At 35.6% G+C, this 27,496-nt stretch overlaps 1 protein-coding gene across 3 annotated transcripts in view; it reads left to right on the top strand.

Annotated features, from left to right (window-relative positions):
- The window catches only part of DPH6 (diphthamine biosynthesis 6), a 215,752-nt gene that overhangs the window by 136,478 nt on the left and 51,778 nt on the right, over positions 1-27,496 (top strand). For 2 of the 3 annotated variants that reach the window (XM_059819670.1, XM_059819669.1), the window contains exon 13: positions 11,103-11,345. The exons of the other annotated variant lie outside the window; for it this stretch is intronic. In XM_059819670.1, coding sequence (XP_059675653.1) covers positions 11,103-11,345 — 243 coding nt within the window. The remainder of the gene's footprint in view (positions 1-11,102; positions 11,346-27,496) is intronic. 3 annotated transcript variants of the gene reach the window in all.

Genomic DNA, 27,496 nt, shown 5'->3' with positions numbered 1-27,496 from the left:
AGGTTTTCTGACAGTAATGTCATTGATATTGTTTCTAATTCATCATTTCTGTGCTTAAGTAAGTTCTAGCCATTATACTTCAAAGACAACTTCTTGATCACATCTCACGTTCACATTAGGCTTCTGTAAGTATTTTTATTTTATTTTCAAAAATGTAATTAAATCTACCTTCATCACATGATTTCACAGAATCACTAAGGTTGGAAAAGACCTGTAAGATCATCAAGTCCAACCATCAACCCAACACCACCATGCCTATTAAACCGTGTCCCACAATGCCTCGTCCACACATTCCTTGAACACCTCCATTTTATCTCACTTCTTTTGAAGTAGCCTAAATATTTCACAAAAATTGTGTTCCTTCAACAGGACCATCTTGGTCTAAATGTTCTGCAGTGTAAGGCTTATTCTATGTTAAGTGTCTTTCATATTGCTTAATGCTTAGTATTTCAAAAAGCTAAAACGTAACAATGACCATTTCATAGTAGTTTGGAATACTTGGAATTTCAGTAGGTCATTTCTTTTTGGATAATGTTGGATTATCAAGGTAGAAATCATAATTGTGAATGTATCAATTTTGATTTAACATTCATTGTAAAGCATTTTCAGATCCTTACTAATACATTTTGTCATAGAGAGGGATCTTTCAATCCCATAGTAACTTCTAACATACTGATTAAAACACTCATCAAGAAACAGAACAGAGTCTTGGTCCAAGAACATGAGTTTTTTTAAGCAAATTAGAACAGTTCCAGTAGAAGACACTGAGAGATGTGCTTCCTGGACTGCCCATTGCTGCAACAACATTGCCATTACTGGGAAAAAGAAAAATACCAAAGAAGGGATTTGAACCTGGATCTCAGCAATATCGCAGGTGATTAACCTAATTGCTGGATTATTCCTTACTGCATTCTGCCCCTCCCTTCCTTTTATGTACCCCTTTTTAGTTTCAACACTTTGCTTTGTACCTATTTTTATATCAGAGGGCTTGACTCTGCAATTAGTTTTTACTAGCCAAAATAACTACTTTTATTAATAAAGCAAACAAAAAGGGCTAAGCACATGGTAAGTTTGCAAGCACTGGTTCTTGACCTCCCTTTGTGATGTAAGATAGTTAGAAACATGATTGGAGCTTGGTTGGCAAAGCACAAGATACATATTTTATTAGTAAACTATCAGTTACTAATATACTGTCAATATACTGCAATTTCCAGTTCCCAACTTTTATCCTTTTATCCATCTAGAAAATTCTGTGAAAATAAGTATTATAAAAGAGAACAATAAGGTGAACATGCAAAACAAAAAAAAAAGCAGAAAAAATCAGGAAAATGTATAATGCAAGATTCTAACACCATGCCTAAAGTATTATGTATCACAGCACAGTATATAATTATCATACAGTACAGTCCAATTATAAGATAGAATTTAAATATAATTTGTTACAGAAATTTAATTTTTAAATGGTGCAAGTTACCAGTTAGACAATAGGTAACTCTTGTCACGAAGTGCTGCTGATCTAAGAGAAAATCTGCCCTCTGAATGGTACATAGATTGCACGTTTAGGTATTGAGTGATATTTTATATAGGGATGTTGTCCACACTGCAATTCTGATAAAAGGTCAATGTTTAAGGGTACAACAAATAAAAGTTGTGAAAATGTGTTTGGATGAGCATATTTAGTGTATTTCTGAGATTGTTGCTGTCTTTCTCTAATTTCCATTAATTTTACTTTGTTCTGATAGTTAGGAATCTTTAGATTTTAGGATGGGCAATTGCATGCATGTAACAAGGGTGTTACTTTCCTAATGCATTTTTTTTCTTGGACTGCACTTCATGAACATTGTATGTCAGATTCTATGGGAATGTATAATACATTGTCACAGTGAAATTACAAATTCTTTACATTTATAGATTGGGTCATGTCTTGCTGCTCAGAACACAGAATTTTAGCTATGGACTTTACTGCTGGATTTTGCAGGATTTTGCAGCTGACACCATGGGGTTCCTTATACCCAAACTAATCTCTTTGTCAAGTTTGATTTAACTGATGATGCAGAAAAGATAATATGACATTAGTTTGGCCAAGAATATTAAATATATTGGTGGATCTTTGTTACAAGTTTCAGTTTCTCTAAGTATAATCAGAATTTGACTTACATTTTTGCATTGGAAGTTGGGTCCCTGGAGGAAGGTATTCTGTTGTGTGAGAAAGTATTATCACTGCAATACGAATAAATAAGTAAAAGATTGTGATAAATACTATATATTGTGTATGTTACATTCTGCATGTGTTACTATTACATATACTGTACATGTATGTCTAGTTGCACAAATAAGTCTCCTATCATTTCCACTGGGAGGTGGTGGGTATGTCTTATAAATTGGACTTCTGGACTAAATAATCTTTGACATATATTAAAGTGTTTTAATGTTGATTATTATTTAAGTAGTCATAGATATAAGTAAAATCCATGTGAGACTGGGTATACATAGATGATGGGTGAAGTACAAAACCACACTATATGGCTAGAATTTAGCTTAGTAACACTGTTATTACAGTTAACTATTTCCAAACAGATTATTGGTTTTATGGAACTGCTTCTTCCCTGTCTCCCAGTTATCGCAAACCAGTATCTTAAAGTAGCCAGTGACGTTCATGAAAAGCATCTTTTAGTAAGAGTATTAAGCCACATGATGGCTGGGAACGAAATCTTATCTGTAAGAATAGAATGTCACAGTCTTAATGTGTTTCATGCACTGTGAATTACTGTCATGTGATGAACAGCTTTCACCTTTCAATACAGAGTATTTTCCCTGCCTAGCTGTCCCTCTTCTGTTTATAATCACACTAACCTATTCAACAGTTGGCATGAGTGAGGACTGTAAAGACAGGTAGGAATGGAAAAAAACAACTCACTCTTCATAGGCTTTTATAACTGCAATCTTCGTTCTCCTTGGATGCTCTATTCCAGAACAATGGTACAGCCTTAAGCAGTAGCACCCTTATTGTTAGTAGAAACTTCAACCTAGAAATTTCTACTGCAGTGAAATGTCACTGCAGTGATTGTTTAACTGATGATTCAGTTAGTATAAGTGGGCATTCTCAGTAGAAACTTCAGTTAATGTGGGAAGGATTTTATGAGATCCCTTTCTAAGTAGATCGTATGTTTAAGGATAAAAGTAGAGACAAGTTTTGTAATATAAACACATATAGGTATATAAGGATATCACATCACTTTATCTTTTTTCTTTATCTTCCTTTAGATATTGTGTGTGTGGATACAATTACCTTATAATCTCTCTCTCTTAGTATATATGCTCTCCAGTCCCCTAGAACTGTAAGTGTAGAGAAAAATGTAGAAATGAAGGAGGGAGGAATGTCAGGTGAACGTACTAGCTATATATTTTTTTTAATACAGAACTGACAAAGAAAGAATGCTGGTATATTATATAGTATATAGTATATAATATACAGTGTACATATATGATAATATATATATTATCAGAATAAATTTAGGATAATAGTCATAAATAGCAAAACCACGAATGAACTCTGTGGGATCCCCAAATGAATGCTTATGTAACCTTATGTAAGGTTTAGATGTTTTCCACTTAACAGAGGAGAAAAAAAGTATTTTTTGAATTTTTATATCTTTACCCTGGCAGATTAAAATGCTTTTCATACTTTGAATGCAGCTATGCTAGCTTGTAAACTGAAAATCAGTATTAATGATGAAATGTAAAAATGTCTGGAAAAAAGTTTCATCAGCTGAATTCATCAGCTCTGAATAATCATCTGAAACTTTGATACCACCTGATCTTTTACAGCATTCATTTTGAAATATGGAAATCATACCTTTCCTAAAGGTTATGGTACCAGTTTCTGACGTTTTAGACAATTTCACTCTTTCATTATCCAAGGGTAGGTGTTAACTTATCCTGGAACAAGTATTTGGTAGATCTGATGAATTAGACCTGTTTCATGAGAACAGAGACTATATCTTCTTTTGTCCTATACTGAACGTGCTTCTAAGTAAAAAGCAGTTATAATTTAATATAAACTGTTCAGCACTTCTGCTATCAAGTTTTCTCCCTTGTTATGAATATCTGTATTTCAAAATATTTTTGCCATATGTTCTGGCATGAGTTTTCATTTTTCCTAAGTCGAGTCTCATTTTCTTATTTCCTGCCTTTATTTCAGACCTATCTGTGTGCATTTTAATTTTTCTACTGGTGCACATTCTAATTTAGTATCCTTTGTGGGTTGCATTACCATGCTGTTAATCCCTTCTTCCATTGACTTAATGAAGATGTTAAACAAAATCAGGCCTAATACTAGTCCCTACGGCACCCCACTTCAGTACATTGCCTTTTCATTACTCTCTCCTTACAGACTATCAGCTAGTTAACATAATTTATAATTAGGAGAGTTAAAAATAATTTCCAAATACGCTGTATCAGATATTTTAAAAATCCAGATGAATTACAACCATTATCCTCCCTTATCTATGTATATGTAATTAATTAAAAAACAGAATCAACTGTGGCGAGCATAACATGCGTTTTCTAAAAATGTCGTATCCGTTGCTTAGTAGTCCTTGTACACATTGAGTCATTTGCATCACTTTACACTTTTAGATACTGATCTTTTCCACCTTGTTTTTCTGGACCCTGAATATGCCTTTACTTTTCTTGGTAAATAATGATTTGATTAAGTCTCTCATTACCTATTGCAACCCCAATTGTTGTGGAATAGACTAATCTCAGTTCTTTTTTTTCATTTGTTTTGTTTGGCATCTTTATTGAAAGTGATACAAATAAGAAATGAGTAAATGATAATCTGTTTAAAGGTTTTACTCCATCTTTTAGATAAGGTATGTTCATAAAGCTGAGTGTTCTGCAATTTTTCTCAGTTGGCAGATTTTGCTAATGTGGTTGTGCAAGAACTTGTGATTTTTTCAAAAGCTTGAGAGGAAATGGTAGGCTTTGTAAAAGGTGACAGATTAATAGTCATGAAGACTAGAATTCCACTGTCCCAAGGAAGAAATGCATCAAAGATTAATCCTCTTGTTAGCTTGTTCATTTTCAAGTAGGGAGGCTGCTCTTTTTCTGTTTTGGAAAAAACATCCTTTAGGATGTGGAGAACAGTTTATCCTCTATGGCAATTAAGTCTTTGAACTACCTACTGTAATTTTTCATAAAAGAACAATATGTACCCTGTGTGCCAGTACAGGACAGTGGCCTAAATATGCATAGTAAGTAAAGAATATTTTACCTCCATTTTCTTCATTTCCTCTCTGTGTATTGGAGATTCCAAGTGGAACAAAATGAGAGTCCTGGAGAAGACTTCAGACTAGCTGTCATGCCCACATGGATGTATTAGATGGCAAGCCTTTTTCACCCACTTCATTGGAACCTTTCCTAGATGTTTATAACTGCAGTTGCTGACTTTAAAAGCTAGGTTTATTTTTGTTTTGTGTCTCATACTTCTGTGGAATGTGAATGACAGCTTTTGGGGTGGGGTTTTTGTGAAAATTTTAGTTTCTGAATCTTTGTCTTCTGTAAATCAGAAGCGTGTCATTTCTATTTCCATCAGTTGTAGAGCAGAATAAGATTGATTTGGCATTGATCAGGATTTAAATATAACCAACACATTGCCAAAAATATGTATGCAAGTATTACAATTTTCTGTGATAGGATAGAACAGTTTTTAAAAACTGGTTTTCAAGCTGAAACTTTGATCTTACCTTCTCTTAAGCTTTCTGACCTGATCGTCCCTCTGAAGTCTGTGCATAAAACATTTTGTTAAACTTCTTTTGAGATTTGTTAAAATTTTGAGATTGCCTGCTGTAAATCCAGCACAGTCTAAAGGCTCAATTTGAATTATTTGATTTTTAGAGGATTGCAGAGGTGTTTACAGTTGAGCAGCATAGAGTATGAATAGGAGGTATTCGGATGTAGTTTTTTGAAGTTGATTTAGTATTCATGACAATTAGTATTATGGCTTCTTCAGGTACAGTCGAGTTAGTAGCCTTTTTAAAGAACTGACAGTTTTTGTGCTGCTCAGTGTATGCATACTGCATGACATGATACTTCTCTTTGGTATAATTTCCCATTAGGAAATGCACAAAAGTTTTAGATGTGTTGATAACGTTATGACACTGCTCAGTGTCAAATATGACTTTGTGGGACAGTGTATCTTAATTTTGCTAAACTGCAGATAAAAAAAAAATTACACAGCCTAGTTTAGCATCCATGAAATTGCAGTATTTTATTTCAGTTCTTGATAAAAAAATGTCCTGTGAATTTTTAACCCACAAGTATGTAAGTTCAAAGAGAAAAAATTAAATCACATGTTGATAAAATAAACTTTATAGTGGAGAATAATGTAAAAAGATGAGTGTTTTGTAGTCATGTAGCTTAGGTGATCAAGTACATTTTGAAACATAAGAAGCTCCATCCCAAAATGAGGATTAGCAATCTGGAGTCACAACATTTGAAAACTGAGTTATAAATCTCTGAAAATTGTGGAAATGTTACAGCAATTTCAATAAGATAGCAATAATATGCTAATGATTTATTATACTTTTTTTACCTAACTAGGAAAAAATATTGTTTTATTTAAAGGGAAGTTCTGGACTTTTGAGTATGATATGCAAGCATTTTACTAAGTTATATGTTTATTCTTATAAGCGTCAATTTTTTTTTAGTCAAAGGTAATCATAACTATTTTTCATTTAGGAATACATTCTTCATCTTTTAGCTGCTGATAACTGTACACATCTTCTCAAAAGAAAGCCTGTTTCAAATTAAACTGTGTGTGATCAACACATTTATGGAATTTTAAGACTACAAATTTGTGACAGTTCAAGAAAAACATGTGAATTATATTGAAGGTTGTGGTATATTAGAACCACGTTAGGCAGATACAATTTGCATTCATAGTGTGAACTCAAAGCTTTTTAAATTACTGTTGTCTAAACGGTACCTTTATAACTTTATTCACACTAGGTAGTTGAATAAAAGATTTCACATTGCAAAAAGCAATTTTACCATCATTAGCTAAAATAAGAGGGCTCTCGGAAGAAAGGATTATCATATATTAAATAAAAAGTTCACCACCTTGCAGCTTTAATCCCGTTAGAAAAGATGATTTCTATCTAACTTAATCAGCCAGAGGTCTTTATTGCCTGGAGTATTAATTGATTTAGGTCTTTATTAAGGTCAGAGGTACACATGGCTGACCAGAGGCAGCCCATTAGCGCATTGTCAGTTATGCTTATTTACATTGACTGAACATAATGGTGAGTTTTTTCACTGTTAGGTCAGGGGGTCACTGAATCTTTCATGTACCCTGACCTGTTAAAGGGCAGCAGTCACTCAGACACCAAACTGCATTCATAACAAAGATTTGGCTGATTGCATATTGACTCCATCCTTTCCAACAAACACGCATTTGTTCATATGGCACAACTATTAACATTGGCCTAAATACCTGTGGGTGGTTGAAATGCCTCCATTAGAAGTTCCCTGCGATTTTTGTATTATGCCAGTTAATGACTAGCAAGTTTTAATAATACAAGTAGGAAAAGTTTCATAAAGTTTCCATAGTTGCTGTTGGCCTTTAATAAAAAAAACAACTCGGTGCATATTTATAGGTATCCTATTACTTCTGTTTCTTTCTAAGGAGCAATAATTATAGCTTTCTCTTGCTGATTAGCAGCTTAAGTTAGTCCTTATGTCCAATAAAGTCTGTTTTTCTCATTGTTTCTTTTCCTGAATTATTTTTTGTGGGAGATATGTTGCATCCTTTCGGTAACTTGTAATGCTGTTAAAAACTTTTTCATGGGATAGAACAGTTCAAAATGGCACCAAGTGGTCTTCTGACTTTTCCTTTCCATGGTACCGCAGATGTTTTCCTTTTTTCCTAAAAAGTGAAGGCAGCTTAAAAAAAAAAGGTGAAATAAAATAATAATTTGCTACTATACTGTCTTCCCTTTGTATTAGCTGTGATTTAGCTCTATATTATACTTAATTCCTGCAGCACAGCTACACTATGAAAAGTAGTAATTCTCAAATAAAAGCTTAGCATTCCTATCCATTAGAGTGTGGATTGCATACTCTGAGGTTCTGATTGTCCACTGAATTCCCTTGATTATTTACAGTTGTGCTAACTGAGCAAAACAGCTGCTAAACTATTATGTTAACTTACGAAGACTCACCTTTCATTTAACTTGCAGTGATACAAATGAAAATAAAAAGGGAAGAAACATGGAATTGCATGAGGCCCCGTTTATAAACTGCTTACTGCTGTGGAGCTATATTGGAAATAAATTGGTACAAGTGAGCATCTCAGCAGTACAAGTTTTTTTATTTTTGGTTTGTCAGATCTTTAATGAAATTTTAGCACTGGAAGGAATATCTGTATGGGCTGCAGTGAAAATTAAATCATCAGTGTAAGCTGAAACATTTAGTATATAAATACATACCCATTATACTGTAGTTTTGTTTCTATGCTGAGTTTACTGGATATGTGAGTCCTCTAGACTTGATACACTGTGAATCTATAGCCTGAAAGATCTTCTGTTATCCTTGTAGATGCTCCAAAAAGATAAACTGTTGCAAGGTTCTAGCAGGGTTTTGCAGAACACTTTCACAACACAAGGACTGACACCATACATTGTGACATATCCCGTTGTAAGATTTCAGTACTGTGAACAAGATATTACGATGTCTTCCCTGTTTTAAATGCTTTTTACTCTGCTAACAATTTTCTGTATAATGCTTCAAACATTCTAGAGACAACCTCTTGAAATCTGCTAAAACAGTGTTTGTACTGGTTTGCTGCTTTGCCCCTGCTGATTGTTTATTTATGCTTGCTTTTCATGACCAAGTCACTGGGAAAGAGAAGAGGAACATCCCCCCTCCTTCCCTTATCCTAAATTATGTCCCCCTGAAATACAGTTGCTGCAAACCTGTAGCCGTATTTTCACCCTTTTCCCCTCTTTCCCCCTTGGATCCACCCTTCCATAACATGGTGACATCTTAGGAACACTGTTTTTCTATTAATTATGTCTTAAGATACAAACAAGTATGTTAGGAACAGAGGCATTTTTTAATTGTTTTTTAAAGAACTCTGCAAAATTCCCGCTGAATCTGAGCCAAAAGTGGTGCCAATTTTGCTCAAATCCTTCAGAGATTTTTTTTTTTTTGACCTTGCTTATGGCCTTTGGGGCTTATTGTATCAGAACTATCCAGCATACTTTAAGAAAGTGCTATCTTGGTCCGTATTTCAAAACTCTGACAGATATTTTATCGTTAATTAGTATTCATGTTATGTCTCAAACAATCTGTTCAAGAATAGGGGAAGTGAACTGGTTGAACAGCTCTTCTGTCTACCTAATAATTAACATGGGTAATGCATGGAAAACCAGCAGCCCAACAGGAAAAAAAGGAAAAAATATTGCCAGTGTGATTTTTTTTCTGTAGAAGTATAAACTACCTGTATTGGAGTTTTTGACTAATGCATGGATTTCACTTTGCAGAGGTGAAAATGAATGGCTTGCTTTAAAAACAAACCTGTGCCCCTCTGAATCATATCTTCCTGAATTTGTTTCTCATCTTGTCAGTATGCCACTTGGTAGCTGGCTGGACTCCCTTGTTCAACGGCACATATTTTAAAATAGCGCTGTAAAAAACCCGACCATTTGTTCCTGTAAACCAAAATATTACTTGCATTTTTTTTTCCGAATTCAGGATTATATATAGCGTTATCAAAACAATATTTCAGATATTTTAAACAATTTAAATAGTTGATGGGTGTCAGCTGATATGTTTCCTTGCTGCCTCCTCCCCCTCTTCAGCTGCTAATCATAGAACTCATATGCCAAATTGTATAAGATACTCTTCCAATAGTTACATGTGTGAGTCTTTTGTGAGACACAGACAGTTATGAGGACAGATTTGTAGTTGCATATGGGTCTGTCACATGGTTTGATTGCCATGTCTTCTAGGACACAGATTTCTTTTTTTAATTATTCTTAATTCTGAGGAATTTTTACAGTTTATACAGTAAGTTCTGCAAAATTCTTCCTAAAGATTTCTTGCACAATCCATTTTCCCTCTCTTTACTCCTAGCAAAATGTTTCTTGTGCTGACTTCAAAGCTGCTTACGCCCACCTTACTTCCCACTTCTATACTTAGTTTTCTTTTGATATTGAATAAAATCTACTGCTTCACTGATCAGGAAACGTACAGACTTTCTAGAGAAGTGCAGCATAAGAGGATGAAAAGTTCTGATATTTACATTAAGGTTTTATAATAAATCTTTGAGATGCCTGAATAGTAAGAATAAATGTTTCCCTTGCTGGCTGTTAAAAAAGTAGGTCTTCTGAGTGCTGCCAGGAAGACTTTGAAAAACTGTCCCAAAGTAACTGCATTGCGGCTCAGCTTAAAACATGTATTGATGGTATATCTGGCCACCAATTTAGTTCCATTTTCAAAAGGTGAACCCATCTCTTTGGTCAAGTGACATTCTTCTGCATCTTATTTTCAATCTGCAATTTCCCTTAACCTTCTGGTGGATTACCATGACTGTTTTCATACACAGTCTTTTAGCTGTTCTGCAGTATTACTTTTGTGGTATTTTTAAATTAGTTTAGTAAAAACATTACAAATATATACTTACATTTTCTTATATATACTTACATAAAACAAAGCTTAACTTAAGACTTAGAAGCACTGAACCGAAGATAGTGTGCATCATCACTCAAAAAAAGAAAGTAAGAACATATTTAACCATGTTGGGGCATCAGTGTGATCCAGCAGCTGTAACAGTCAGTAACATCAGATACTATTGTTTTGAGCTGATACACACATCCATGTATTAACTGTTAGGTTAAAGTTTATTGCAGACCTGTGTTTCTGTATTGTAGTTAAATCCCTATCAAAATTATCTTTAGACTGGCATGTTTGCTCCATTTGTGACAAATGATGGCAAAGAACAGTACTGTCGAAAGAAACTACCTGGAAAAGAGAACAGTGCTTCCCTTGGCTTCTATACACACCCAGAATCTTACGTACTTATTTTTATTTTCTTCTAGGTTGGAGATGTTCTCTACTGTGCTGGACAGATTGCTCTAGTACCTTGTACGATGCAGCTTGTTAGCGGTGGCATATGGACTGAGGCCATAGTTTCCCTCTGTCATGTTGAGCGAGTTCTTCAAGCTATGAGCCAGAAGACTGCTCTCCACCACGTCATCACAGCCAGCTGCTATGTAACTGACAGCAAGCACATTCCTATCGCACGCTCTATATGGCAGAAGAAATTAAGTGAATGTAAAAAGGTAGTTGTGATATCCATTTTCTTCTTTCTGGGTTGTCTTTTTTTTTCCCTAAGTCTTGTAGTAATATCAGAATTTTCTCAGTACATTTCAGAGGGGTTCGGGTAAAGCTGATAAATTAAGGTTTGATTGAGCTGTTATGTTCTGACTTGTAAGTGGTTGTGCACAACTGAGAAAGAAAATTGCTTAATAGAAAGTTATATTCATCACTAACTTTGTCTTAATTCCCCAAAGCAATATGTTAAAGAACTCTTTAAGAGCAGTCAATTCCTCCAACAAAAATGTGAACAATACCTTATTTGAATTACGTCTGCCCATATATTTTTACATAATAGGAACTGGGCATTTTACTTCAACTTTTTGTGAGTTGTTCTGTTGAGGTTTTTTCCCCACTCTTTCTTACAGGCAATATTGTCATGACAACTGAATTTAGCAGTTTACTGCTCATTATTGCTCGTTATTCAGCTGAACTTCTAAGACCAGATCGGGGTGTGCCTATCTGTTGGTTGACCCTAGATTATCTCTAATAGCATAATAATTTGCACAGTGATTACGATACCATAATAATTTCTATTCTGTATGTACCATTTTTCTTTAAATAGCCACGGAACACCCTGCAACCATTAAAAAGGCAATGGCCACAAATCTTGTAAACAAAACATAACTCCTCCACGAGTGAGTAAAAAAGAGTAATAACTATGTAATTGCTATATGATTTAATATAACTTAATTATTATGGTTTCTCAGGGAAAAACATGATTTGGAAGCATAGCATACGTTAATATCGCCATAGAAGAAGGAAGAATGCACCTGAAACTTTCCTTCTATTTGCCTCCACTTTCAGTCTCTGTACTAGGCACTTGTCTTTCTGAGTAAAGATGTAGGCTTTACTTAGAAGCTTACACATTCAACCTTGATTTATTAATAAAGGACCCTCTTAAATAGTGTTTACTACTCCTCCAAGACTAAGTGTATTGAATCTGAATTCAATTCAGTTATTATACATACCAGCCACTCTTTATCAAGTCTCTTATTTCTTCCACTTACTGAGATGACTAGGCAGTACTTTCTTATCTACACGATGCAATTGCTTGCTTTTGGGCTATTACTAGTATCTGGCCCATGTCACTTTTTGATTGTTCAAGCCACAGCTTAAAAAATGGATTGCTGCCTACACATACTTCTATGAAGAGTTAGCTGCCTAATAGTTTTCAGGAATGTTAAAGAAAAAACATGCCAGAGGAGCATCCAGCAGTCCTAGAGGATGATCATCAATCTTACGCTGTGCTTATCAGATCATATACATTAATGACGGTATCAGAAAGGGAAAAAAATATTAACAGATGAAGTAATGTGTGCCATAACACAACCTAAAAATGCTTTTGAAAAAATTAGCAGTGCGAATGAGATATTATTAGCAGCCAGTGTTCCAATTAGCCTATCATTTTGTCAATAGGAGGTTCAGATGGAGGAATTGAATTTTTCCTCAGGCTATGCATACTTTTTTGATTAGTAAGGGTTTGTGTACACAACAAAGCAGAGAAAAAGATGTATCAAACATTTCTGTTACAAGGAACCACAGGGAAGAATTGTCCTGCCCTGAAAATACAGTTGTCCTGTTAATAGAAATAGAAATTTTGTCTTGGAGGAGAAGCACTAGCTGGAGTGGTATCAGGAGAATTGTTCCCTTTACTCTCAGAACAAGGAAAACAGTAAAATTTGAAATCTGGAAGTACTTAGTAAAATAACTGATAAATTGTACAACAGTTGTACTTCTCTCTCGCTTATTCCACAGAATCAGTGAAAACCAGAAATGTAGCTTTTACACCTCTTAATATTTTCTTTGAAGCAGTCTGTGGAGTGCTGTAAGATACTGTCTTCCCGTGTGGAAGCCAGAACACAGTAGCTTTACTCTGAAGTCATCTGTGATTAAGAGTCTAAGTAGCATATCCCTTGCTTGTGTGGTTTTGTTTATTTTTTGGTATCCCAATACTACTACAGACAGTTCTGTCAGATACCATGACATGAAATAATGGTCTGTTTTCTGCAAGTAAACTAAGTCAGCCAAACCAAAAGTATTTTATTATTCTTGAACTGTATTTCAAGCAGTGGCCAAAGGCCTGAATCAATAGCAACCTACAGATTACTTAATAAGAACAAATGGTGTCTCAGTTGAAATTGTTCTGCTTCTGTCATCCATGGAAAAAGGAGTTTGTGCAAACAAAACAATGCAGCTCAGAGCTCATTTCTTGTAAACTAGACATTATAAACCATAAAATTAATTATGTTTTGAAGACAGATTTTAGATTCTACATTTCTATTTGTTTGAACGTTCTGTATTTAATAGCAAAATGATGGTGTATTAAGATCGAAGTATTTGTATTTAACACAGTGACTAAATCATATGCATTAGAACTGCCAAAGGATTTTTTCTAGAGCACCAAAAATTATTAGCATTCTGTCATATAGTGATGTCTGGTAAATACCCTTTACATAAGTAATGCTGTTCAGCAACTTCAGTTGAATCATTCTACGTATTTGATGTCAGTAGTCTGTAAAGCACGAAAGGGATTGTATAAACTGTTTAGGACACAAATAAATGGGACCTAACAGAACCTAATATAAAGAGAAGTGTGAGCATTCTTCTCTGGATGTGTTTATATAACACAAAAAGTTTACTTCTAAAAGCAGGATGTGGGCACAGAGTTGACCAAAGCGTTGTGTGAGATAAGGCCACAGGGTCAGACACACTTACCTGGATTTAGAGGACTTCTTGTCTTATTATTGACAGTGACAATTGTCTTTTAGGAACTTCTTGAATTATGAAGAGAAAGATAAATTGAGTATGTCTCAGAATAACCAAATTATTTCACTGATAACCTGAGGAGTGGCTCTAGTGAGAATCAAGAATGGGAGGGGACTGTACGAGAGAGAGGAAATAGTAACAGTAAGCAGGCTGGACCCCCTAGCAACTTCTAACTTGTTTCAGTCACCCAGTCTCTGGCCCCTTCCTTATTCCAGCATCATTCCTTGCTTCCTACACAGCTCCTTTCCACTGCTGTCACCCTGATTTCCCTCATTCCAGATGGCAGCTCAGTATCTGTGCTCCCAGCACCATTCCCTGCAGCCCTACCCCTCCAGTATAACCCCGAGCATTGCCTCCCTGAACTCCGGTTACCCACAGCCATCAAGGGTTGTGTCCCCAGGGCTAGAATCCAGCCCCTGTCCCTCTCCCTTCTTCCTTCCTATGTCAGTTTGAGTCACAGTGTCATTGGAAAAGCTATTGGGCGTGACAGAAGAAACAGAAACCTGGTGGAGGCATGGAAGGTTGTAGTAGGACTCCACCATGGAGAAAGAAAAATTAGCAGGGAGGGCAGGATAAGGAAGCAGCCCCAGTGAGGTCTCAAAAAAAAAAACCCACACCTTAATCACTGGGCTAATGAAAAGATCTTTGGATCAACATTTTGAATGTACACAAGAGAGATTTCCTTTGTTAAAACTGAGAGGCTACTGTAGGAACTGAGATCTGGAGTAATGGAGCCGAGGTAAGCATTTAAGTTCTGTGGATGGATATGGCTGCATTGTTGTTCAGTAGTGGTTGTTGAAGAAATTAAGACATAGTTAAGGGAAGCAGTGGTTAAAATCACAAGAAAAAACAGGATGCAGTTGTAGAAATTAAAATCTAGTTGAGGGAAGCAGTAGTTAAAAGAAAAAAACAGAGGCTGCAAAAATAGCATAAAGACAATGATGCAAACAAATCATCAAAGCCAAAACCTAGGAAAAATAATTGGAATTAACAAATACAAGTGCCAGCTATCAGCAGCTTTCCCCCACCCTATTTTTAAGTTACCCACCTTCCACAGTTTCTTTGTGATTCCCAGGCACACTTCAGGACAATTTGACACTCTTGAGGAGATACATTTAGGGATCTTCTTTAACATACCTAGTCAGAAATAGTAACAATTGTGTGTTAGAACAGTTTCTGCCTAATCCAGAATTTAGAGCTTTTTTTTTTTTAAATAGCCAAAAAAAAAAAGCTTATAGCATTGCTAAAACTTTCTGGAAGAAGAACTGACAGTTTTCCAATTAAATCTCATCTTGTGTTTTTCTTCACATCTTTTAATGACAGTGTCATCTAATATGATGATTTTATAAGCGGTTTTGCTAACTCATTCAGCAGAGTAATCAATAGAAAAAAATAAGCCAGATGGGTTGTAGTCCATTTGTATTGGGTGGGACAGATGGCATTATTGATAGATGGAAATATTCCAAATAATTATTGTAGTATGATATAACAGTGACTGTGCCTGCAAAATTTTATTAATTTACTTTGTGTATGCACTTTATTCAGCAGGGGTTGAGTTGTACGGTTTAGAGAGTACACCCACTGTACTTAGTTGGGAGCCGAGTCCACCCCCTACCTTCTTTTTCCCCTCCCCATGGGCTTTCCATGGAGACCCATCCCTGTAGTACTTTGTTAGAGAATTTCAAGTGATGGACAGACTTCACCAGACTCCACTAGACTAACTGAGATGGGCAAGATCATGATTACATTTTTTTTTCTACCTCTGAATGCCTGCTTTTTGCTTCCTTTTGTTATCCTCACCAATTCAAAGAAGAAACATGCTATACTGTCTCAAGATTTCAGGCATTCCAGCTTGTTTAACTGCTGTGTTTTACTCTTTTTACATCTTGCTAATCCCCAGCAAGATTTGGTATAGCTAGGCCAGTAAAATATATAAATTTTGATAAACTGTGTAATAGATACTGGTTAGGGCTGTTGCTATTCAAATGTATATTCCATGACAAAGTACTATTAATTCATTTTTTCTGTGAGTTAAGAGCACATTAACTTACTCACAGAAAAACTTGGAGGCCATTTGCTGCTTTTGAAATACAGTTCTTGATAAACATGACTGAATGATAAAAATGAGTTTCGGTTCTTATTTTGATTTGATGGCGTATACAAAACTCAGAGGCAGATTTTCCAGAACTATCTGAAGCATTGTCTCTGATTTCTTTGTTATAAAAAGAAAAATGTGTAGGGAAATACTTTAGTACATTTAGTACACAATGTTTTGTTACCAACACAGTTTAGGATTGCCTGTATTTGTAAGTGAACCCAAAATATTGGTGAAGGCAGATTTTGACACAGTGAAACCGATATATTTTGTTAAGATTAGAAGACAGGGTTGCATGGAAAGATAATATTTAATGTAATTGCAAGATGTATTAATAGCTCTAAGACCATTAGCTTATATCTTCTGCGTCAGCAATTCATTTTATACATACTATTTTTTTTTTTCAGATGATTATATTATAGATCAGTTTCACTCTGAGTTATTTTATTAGGCAGCTGCCACTGTATTTTCCACCCTCAGTAATGAAAAATCTACCTGGTGAAATACTTCCTGTGACATGAAAAAATATGTGTCTTCTGGCTTTTATAACACAGCTTGCATTTGGATGTTAGTTGCCTAGTCCTCTCCCTCCAATAAATTCCTGAGCGAATGTACTACAAAATTTAAAAGTTCTCCAGCCCACCTTCTTCTGACAGAAACTTTCTTTTTTTATGGGAAGCATTCAGGATGAGTGGCTGTGATCCCATGATTGTTTCAAATCCAGCAAAGAGTGCTACAGTTGACTTTCATTCTGTCAGGAATGCCAGTCAGGTTGTTGACAATGTGTGTCTTAATATCATGTAATGCAGAAGTGATGGAAAAAGAATTTGCAACGTTTTGTCTGATATAAATTGTGAATAGGTTCCATGCTTATTTCAGCACTTGGTTAACTTGATGCCAACTTCAAGTATCTAAATTTAAACCTTTTGGGCCAGATTTACAAACTGTTTAGATGTCAAAAAATGTAAATGAGCCTGAACTAGGACTTTTTAAAAAATATCTCAGAGCAGTCATCTAGGGGCACCGGGCCCATTCTAGGGAGCCCCCACATCATACCTCCTTCGACAGTCCTGTAAATACCATTGGTACTACTCGGTGTCTTTCCACTTTGCCTACCAAATAATGTCACAAGTTATAAACAAGTTAAATCCTGAACCAGATGCTGTCTAGCTACATGCAGTGGTTTTCTGGAGTAATTATTATGTTTTCATGGCAGTCATTTAGAATGTCATCATGCATCTGTAACACAGCAGTCTGTTGCATTGTTCAGACATGCCTGTAGTATTTGAAGTATACACTGTCATGAATTTAAATAAAATCCATGCATTCTCTGACACTTTATCCTAAGTAGAACAGAAGTAGCTTATGCTTACATAGTGGAAGTAGAAGGGTTTTCTTCCTGCAAAGGATTGGACAGAGGTTTAAGATTCTCTTTACCTATAGAGAAAATTACCATAAGACTTAAAAGGAATGTAAAAAACCCCCAGATTTCTGTGAGAGAATATGTACTTTTCCACCATCCTGAACAAATGTTTGTAAGTCTGTAATATTCAGGTACATGGTTTTTATATATTTTATTATATGTGTTGGTTAATATCTATGTTTAATACGAATGTTAGATTTCGAAATAGTATTGTAAATTCTGTGCCCTATAGATAATAGTATAGGTAACACTAATTTAATTGGTCTCCTTCTTTCACCAGTTTCTTGAACAGAATAGTTAAAATGTGAGAAGTAGAAGTAAATTAATATTATAAAGATATAAATGATAGATTAGAACCCTGCTACATTTACATTGCGGTAAAATCTCACATAGGTTAATTAATATAGTTGGTAATATTATCAGAAGAAAGCTAAATATTTTTGAAAAACATTGCCACCAGCCAGTACCTATGCCTATCAAAAATTCAATAGGAAGAAAATACATGTGTCTGTTTCCCTTTTTTGTCTCATCAGGTTTATAACATTTATTTTGCTACTAGATGCTTTTTTGAATGTTCCGCAGTTTGATATATCAAACCAGGCTTCTTTTATGGCCCATGTTAAGAACACGCAGTGCATTCAAATAGCACAGTGGTAGTGGGTCTTTCATCTTGTGCCTAGTGTATTTCATTTCCCCTATGTTCAGATTAAACAAAGCTTTTGTATTCATTTGAAGCAACTGTAATGAGAATATTTAACACAGGTCAAATGCAGGTAGTGGAACTCCAGAGGTCCTTGAAAATATTCTGCCTTTTGACACTGGGCCACGATGGGAGGTGAAAGGGTTGCCACTTTCACTTTTTTTTAAAGGAAGATTATGATATTTTATTTGTAACATTAGTTGAACCTTAATGAATTTTAAAAAGGAATATAGTCAACAAAAGGAACAATGAAGGAGTCTACATGATCTTAACTAAAGCTATTATTAGAAATTGAATATATATACACACAAAAATCATATGGTTGCGTAATGTTCTAAACAGTATACATGAATTTAACTTGTAGAATGTAAACATAAAATATGAACAATAGAAAATAAGAAAGGAGAGCATTTCTTGTGCGAATGTTTGTGTAGGTAGATACAGATACAATCAAATCCTCAGCTGGTATAAATCAGTATAACTCTCTGATTTCCATGAACTGATTTACACTAGCTTATTTGTCATTTACAGGTAATATATACATGCATTTGAACGTTGTTTTTCAGTTAGACACAGTGAAGAAATGCATGTCAAGTTATTCAGGGTGGTAAACAGCCTAGTTCATACAGGCTGACTGATTTTCCCCTGCAGCAGTTCCCTTATGAGAGTTTTTTTGAGTGATTCTTCATCTCTTTTGCTGCAAATATTAATTCTGTTTTGAGCCTGTCATTTCTGTGCTAAGCAAGAGGGCATATGTGCATCCACTGTTTGCTTACGCTAGAACCTCTGCTCAAAAGTCCTATGTGTGATGACTGTGAAAGCCATTAACAGGATTTTAACCCCAAGGCTGGTACCTGTTGTCAGGGCCTCTTTATAGAGGAAAGAATGCCATTTTGGTTGAAAAGTGATCAAGGTCCTGCTTTCACGCAGGAAACTTCTCTGTTGAACTGTAGTCCTAATTACGTGTAGGACACTTTAGATCCCCACAATGAAGGAAGGAATTTCAGGAAAATCATCAGTTTCAGAGTTTTTTCTGTTCTTCTCTGGATGAGTTAATCCTACTGACCAGGACTGAAAGAAGAGCCAGATTACCACCCCAACCTACATAGACCGTTTTATTAACAACCGGTCCTTTCTAAAACTGCAGCAGGTTAATCTCTTTCGGAGACGGCAAATGTTCCTTCTAAGTCAAGTGCTTCCAACAAGTAGTTTGATGTTAAGTACTGACTAGCTATTCCAAATCTTGGTCTTTTCCAGGGACTGTATTTGAACTTGTCTCTTCAGTGTGAGCTCAACAAAAATAAGAAAAATCAGATCTTAGAAACTAGTCAAACTTCTATACTGAAAGTCCTGCCCTTAAATCTGTGGGCAATATCCTCCTAGTCATGGTTATGCAGGACCTGGAAAAGCATTCCTGTTGCAGGAGGGAAACTCAGCCATTGAATAGTGTGTTGGGATGGAGTTAACTGTCTTCATAGCAGCCCCTGTGGTGCTGTGTTTTGGATTTGTGGCTAAAACAGTGTTGCTAACAGGCCAATGTTGCACAGTTTCAAGGCTTTCTCTTTTTCCCACTCTGCCCCCGCAGCGAGTAGGCTGGGGGTGGACAAGAGGCGGCCAAAGGGATATCCCATACCATATAACATCGTGCTCAGCAATAAAAACTGGGGAGTTTCATCTTCCAAGGTGGCTATTCCCCAGAGGCTGACTGGGCATCAGTCTGCTGGTGGGAGGTGGTGAATGATTGCCTTTGCATCACTGGTTTTATTCTCTTCTCTTATTAAACTGTCTTTATCTCAACCCAAGGGTTCTCTCATTTTTGCTCTTCCTGTTGTCTTTCCTGTCCTGCAGGGGTTGGGGGGCGAGTGAGCAGCCCTGTGGGTGCTTAGCTGCTGGCTGGCGTCAACATCACAAATAGATTCAGCAAATTACCACTGAAGAGAAACTCCACAATTAACTAGGAAAATTAATACCTGGCCTTCTCCCTCATCAAGCTCCAACCAAAATTAGAGCTCAAAATATAATCTCTTCCTTTTGAAACTGTGCAAGAATTAGATACAGTTATGATCTTCTACCACCAAAAACTTGAAAGAAAAAAAAAAAAGAAATTAACTCAGGAAAATATCTTCTTTCTTCCAGTGGAAGTACTTCTTTACTAGTGTATAGTACGATCTAAGGGATCCTACTAAATTTCAGTACTTGATTATTCTAATCTCTGGTTCTGTGTGCTGGTCATAATAACAATTTCATTTCCTCTTCCTCCTCCTCTTCGCTAAAGGATATCACACGGGCTTCAAAATTAATAATAGATCTTCAATTTCCTTACTTACAAAAGTCAAACTAAACCAAAAATTATTTATCCTTTCCTGTACTCCACTTTCAAAGAAGTACGTAAGACAGCATGAAAGGGAGCTAGCATTATTTTGAAACCCCTTTAAATTTTTGCATAGCAAAAATGCGCAGTGCTAACTGGTCAATAGTAACATGCATGCCAGCTCAGGAGTGAATAATCACTTTCAGCTTCCTCTCTATTTATTCAGTTTCATGGATGAAAAATAAAAATGCTTCCAGCTGATATATGATCCATGTGTATAGTTCTCGACAATCCTTTAGTTGTAACACAATGAACACAGCTGGTAACACTTGAAATCTAACTTTGATTTTCTTTCGGACATTATTCAGTGTTAATATTATGCAAGTCTTTATGCATCTCACTTACAAGCACCTTTGTGGAAACATCCTGTAGTTGTCAAAGTAGTTACTTCTGCATATATCTCAACGAAGCAAGTGAGTCTGAAAGAGAAAAATGTAACTGTTAACTGATGAAAATTGCCAGTCATTTCTAATTAAGTCAGTAATTTTGGTAAAGTTCTGTCATAATTTGTCAAATGAATGTTTGCATGGAGTTGTAGATACCTGTTTGGTAATGCATAGTCTCATAGTCTCTCTGTGCATGTTCTGCAGAATTACATGGGGGTATGTATATATACATGTATAGGTATATAGATTGTCTCTTTCCTTCCCTTCCCGTATACATATACATGCATATAGATAAATATACATTACATATGTATCCATAAATATATATTTGTATGTTCTTCTTAGTATAACAACTTTCAACAAGCATATATATTAATACATGTCACTTAAAGGCCATTTATTGCAAACTTTCTATTCTCATCTTCTGTGCAGAGACTCACCTGCCTTGAGGAACGTAAGAGTTAAGATCCCATTATGTATAATTTCTACTATTTCAGTAGTGATCTGAGAGATGTATCTTCATCTTCAGGAGAACAAGTTTGTTTTCCGTATGTCTCGTTCCAATGACTGCTGAGAACAGTTACGCATTTAACTCAAACTTGGCTTGTAATTTTTAGGTTATTGTAACTTCGTCTCATGAGTGGATGTAGTGGGTCTGGCTGGGATAGAGTTCATTTTCTTCACAGCAGCCCCTGTAGTGCTGTGTTTTGGATTTGTGACAAACACCGTGTCGATAGCAGACCGGTGTTGGCTGTTGCTAAACAGTGCCTGCACAGCATCAAGGCTTTCTCTTTTTCCAACTTTGCCTGCACCCAGCAAGTAGGCTGGAGTTGGGCAAGAAGCTGGGAGGGGACACAACTGAGACAGCTGACCCGAATGGACCAAAGAGGTATTAGATACCATATAAATTCATACCTGACAATAAAAACTGGAGCGGGGGTGAGTTTTTTCTAAAGTAGCTATTGCTCGGAGACCAGCTGGGCATCAGGCTGCTGGTGGGAGGTGGTGAATGTTTGCCTTTATTTTTTCTCTTCCCTTCAGTTATTAAACTGTCTTTATCTCCACACATGATTTTTTCTCGCTTTTGCCCTCCTGAGTCTCTCTCCCATCCTGCTATGGGGGGAGAGGCATGAGCAAGTAACTGGGGGGATCTTACTTGCTGGCCTGGCACATCCCACCACAGTGGACTGTAAGAAATTGCCTGAATTGCATCACCTGAATTTGACTGCTGTAACATTGAACTGAGGGAAAACTTGTCCTGCAAAATCAAAGTTCCAAACTGTATGTAGGACATTATTGACCAAGATAAATGGCTGGACTTAAAATAAAGGGCATGTGCAGTCCTAATAGTCCTGTTATATTCCATTTAACTGCTCTTGCTTTGCAGGCATACCATATTAAAAAATGAAAGTAACTGACTCCACTGCTGAAAAAAAAAATTTGTCCCAAAAATACTCATCTACATAAGATGAAGGAATGTAAATGTTTGTGTTTCCCACTAAAAATCTTTGTTTACTAACAAGTGCCAAATTTAAAATAATTTTTGATTCTATATATCATATTACTAACAAAGGTGGCTGGCTCAATGAGAGAGAGCCTGGCAATTAATAGTTTAGTAGTGCCACCAGAATTTTCAAACTGTTTTTCTTCTGCCTCCAGCAGCATCACAATTTTCCTCATTGCGTACTGCAAAATTTAATTACAGGTGTAACAACAGTAGCTAATGGTGCTGTACGTGTACAGGTGAACAGCTGATCATAGAATATGTGAGGTAAAAGCTGATGTTTGGTTTGAAAATTAGTTCCAGAGCTCAAGGTCAAAGTTCAGAAGTAGACTTTCAAAGAAAACATCTTTGCAATCAGTGTCTGAAATTCTAAATTCTAAATCATAAAATCAGTTATCCTTAATACCTACAAAGTAGATTTTGACCATTAACTTTTCTCATTTTCTGTCCCATTTGGGTACGCACTCTCAAATGATTTTCAAGTGGAATCTTTCCATCTTGAACATCCTTAATTCAGTTCAACTCTCTTTCCTAAGTGCTTATTTTTGACACTACACATGAAGAATAAAACCCTCAGAGTGACAGTCTGTGATCATGTTTCATGTGGCAGACTTCATTTGCTTTCAGTTTATATTGCTAGCAATTTATGACTTTGTTCCTTAAATAGTTATCTTTTTTCCACATTGTAACTGATATATTGAATGATGTATATTTGAGAGGTATTTCAAGGCATCTTAACTTCAGTCATTAACTGGTTATCTCTTGGCTCAGGAACCTTTAGTTTGTTAAGAGAAATTTAATATTTTTAAAGCAAATAAAACAGCTTTTCAATATGTAATTATTTTCTTAACAATTTTACATTTTCATGCCCTTTTGAGCATCTAGCATGCAGTGCTTGAATTTACGTTTAGCTCTGCAGGAATGGCTTTAAATACTATTATACAAAGGAAGAAATCAAAAATCAAAGTGAATTTTTAGTACAATAGCAAGGTATAGGAAGGTGCAATTGCAGTAACAGCAGCCTGCATTATTGTATAGAACTAACTCACAGCTTGACAGAAGGTCCCTGCTGGGGGGGAAATGTAGGGGAACTGGCAGAATTTTGCTACATCTGCTCCCTACTGCTAATAAGCTTTAACCTGTTTCATTTTTATTATGCTTACCGTTTAGATACTTTGCTTCCTAAATTATATCTGTAACTATGAGAACATGTAAAAGGGAGCACGACAGGTAGGGTTGTTTAAAAATCTAAAACTATCAGCAAGGGATATTAAAGGCCATAATGAATAAGATGGTTGCCTTCTCAGTGTGGGTTTTTAGAGTTCAGGCACTGCAGCGCTGGTGAAAAGACTGAGTGTGAATAGTGGGTAAAACAGATTTCATAGCTTGAGTAGCTTGTACAGCCAGAAGGCACCATTAGATCATTTAGTCTGACCTGTATATCACAAACCATTACATTTCACCCAGAAATTCCTATTTTGAACCCTGTGATTATACTTAGACTGAAATATATCAGAGCTTAAGAGTTTATGCCACAGGATGAGAACCGAGAGGCTGAGCCTCCCATGCAGTAGGAAGGGTGTGTATCAGGTTGGTAAATACACATGGTAGTGTGACTACTTCTGCAGAATAAGCCAAACAACCAAAGTTTTGTATGCACTTAAAAAAGTGAAAATCCATTCCTGACCCCTTTGACGTAAGGAAAAAATACAGGTATTCATATTGTATCAGAGCACTTGCTTACTGAAATGTTCTGCTGAAGCCATAAACAGTTCCTTCAGAAAAAAACAAAACAAAAAAACAACCAAAAACCGAAACCACCACCCCCCCAAAAAACCCACAAACTGACCAGAATAAACAAAAGTTAGACTTAATCTGTGTCATTATGTATCAGTGGGCGTAATTAAGGGCCCAGTAAGAGGGCAAATCTTCTCCTTCCAGCAGTCATATCCATTTTGAAAGCTAATATTCATTGTCTAATTCTGAATATCAGGCATTATGCCCCTTTGACAGCCATGTAGGCAGTCTTGTGTTTCTCAGATTCCCAGTCCAGACACATTCATTGCACTCCTTTGAACCTCTGAATAATCAGTGCTACAGCTGAGGTTTATAACCATCTAAAAATGTGGGGGAAATGGTATTGTATATTTTCCATTTGATATTATCACACGCTTCCCATAGCTGATTATCCAACATTTTAAAATCTTTCTTTTGCTCTGATAGTGGCATAATTGTCACATAGAATTATGAAATTATTTTGAAGAGAGTTTGAAATGTATAAAATTCAGTGGGTAGCTGAAAACTCTTAAGTCTACGGGGCTATTGAGACTGTGCTTTTAGAAAATGGGATAGAACAAGACTGTGACACCAAATAAATCAAGCAAAAATGGAAGTCTCAGCCTTAAATAGGAGATTATGCTACATTACTGTGCATGCAGAGGTCTGTGTCTTTCTTTCAGCAGGCCAGTCTGCATTTTCTATATTTCTGTCAATTTATTCTAACAAGTAATTATTTGAGCTTACTTTTCAAGAAAACTTCCAGGTTGGCAAGCCCAGAAAGCAGAGGTGTTAGCCTAGTTATTACAGACTTGTAGACAGTCTTCAGGCTTTCAATTGTTTGTTTGTTCTAGAGACTTGTTCAAAGCTGACTATGTCTTCATGGAAATGTGATTGCTTTTATTTTGATCATGTCACAGAGCTTCTCAGTCTCCAAAATGAAAGCATGAAAAAACAGAGATCCAACAATAGAAAAGAGAAGCAAAATTAACAAGCAACTGCAGTCCTTATGTACTAAATATAATCAAAAGAGAGCTTGTAAGGTTAGGTCTTTAATTTCAGCTGAGCCCTTTTATTTATCACACAGAAGTGATGAAAATTTATACCACTTCTTGGCCTCTGTTGACAATAATGGTAAAAGAATAGCAAGTTGCTAAATTATTCTGTTTGAGTGATACAAGCTATAGATCATATGTAGTTGTTGATCTGATTTCTTATGAAATCTTTCTATTTTCATGAGTTTCTATATTTGCTTATCTTTTCTACATAATGCTTACATATACTTACAGAAGTACTATTCAGAGACCATTCATCATTAAAGTTTTGATTCTGCAAAGACTGAAACATATCCTTTATGCACCAAAAAGCTGTCTCAACTTATAAAATCAAATTTGTGCTAGATTTATTGTGGGATTTGGGCCCTAAGAGTGATGTTAGTTAATTTTTGTGGTAGTTTCTTCTGACATACTTGGTTGACTACCATAAAATTTTTGCCCATCACCTTGACAAATCCTAATAATAGCCAGCAATATATTGTATAGATTTCAGATTTCCTATATTCTCATTAATGTAACTTAGGTGTGCTCATTTTATTCACCTGCAAAATGCCTCTCTGGGAAAAGTTAAGCTGTTGTGCTTGGCATGTTAATTGCTGACCATTTAATATCTAATAATTAATTTTGCATCGCTACTATATCTACATGCAGAATTTTTGACAACTACTATGAAGAAAACTTAATTTGGATTTTTTTTCCAAATGCCAGCATGTGGAAATATAATCATTATATTGAGAGATTACATCAATTTGAAATCCATTTGAATTTAAAAAGTTGATTAAAAGTACCCTTAGAAATAGTACTGCCTCTAAATTTCTATAGCTATATTTGTTCCCCTGTATCTACTTTCCCTTTTTCGTGTTTCTGTTTTTTAAAGATAGATAAAGAGTGCACAAAAAAGAAATTATTCTGCAAAATGTACTATCAGATGCTGACACAAAAAATAAAGAACCGCCTTGTTTTCTCTAGATTTTCCCTGGTTCAGTAACCCCAAGTAAGTACAGGCTCAGTTTTCCAATTGACATTGTACAAAATAGTGTCTACATGACACAGCGGTAACTGAACTACCATCAGCTTTGTCCAACCCGTTGTGGAGTAGAGAGGACTAAAATTCCCGAAGATCTTGTTTCTTTTTATATTAACAGTATTTATTCCATGATAAATATTCAGGTTTATAAGACCTCATTTTTAGTCTGCCAGTCTTGTGCTAATTTATTTTTGACATGCAGCAAATAATCTGTTTTATTTCAGGAAGGAATACTAAATGACAGACTTTCTTATTTTTCTAAGCTTTGCGAAAAGAATATTCTTAATGATTTTATTGTTACAAAACACTGTGGTATTCATTCTTTCAATTCTGGTGTGTTATACCAGGAATGCATGTGGCCTATTTATTAGGCAAACTAGGATGTTGAAAAGGATTGCTTCTATCCTACTTTCTTCAGGAACTGACATTTTTATTCTTATGCAGTTTTCCTAGTGGAATCTTTACTTTTTAAAGTCATAAACCTATTGTTGTGAGAGACTCTCTAGGAAAGCTTAAACTGGATCTCAGGAGTTTGATGCACTCTGTTTAATGCAGGCAACGTAAAAGAAATTTTAAATGTATTATTTAAAGGCACATTAATCTTGCCTCTATAGTGGTGTAATAATGCATACCATGGAAGGTTTTCATAAACGCAGCTTCTAAAAGTAACATCACAGTATCTTTCGTTTTGTTCTCCAAGTCAAATCTTTGTAGAGATAGCAATTACACATTCATCTGTCTCTTATAGCCTGATTCCATATTCAGCTGTGAGGTAGGTACACCTTCGTCCTTACTCACACAACAAAAAGAGTATTTCTCATTTTGAACAAATGGAGGATAGTCAAAATAAACAAATTTATATAATAAATGTTAATAGCTGAAATGTGTACCTTTTTCAATTAAGTATAATAGTTAAATGTTTATAAAATGCATTGAGTATACGTTTGTCCTATACTCATTATTCCTGTGTTTCCAATTTTTTTTGATGAAAAAAGTACACCATTAGTTAGA

The sequence above is a fragment of the Gavia stellata genome, chromosome 7 (genome assembly GCF_030936135.1).
Source record: "Gavia stellata isolate bGavSte3 chromosome 7, bGavSte3.hap2, whole genome shotgun sequence".
Taxonomy (NCBI): domain Eukaryota; kingdom Metazoa; phylum Chordata; class Aves; order Gaviiformes; family Gaviidae; genus Gavia; species Gavia stellata.
This window is presented reverse-complemented; position numbering and strand designations above follow the sequence as displayed.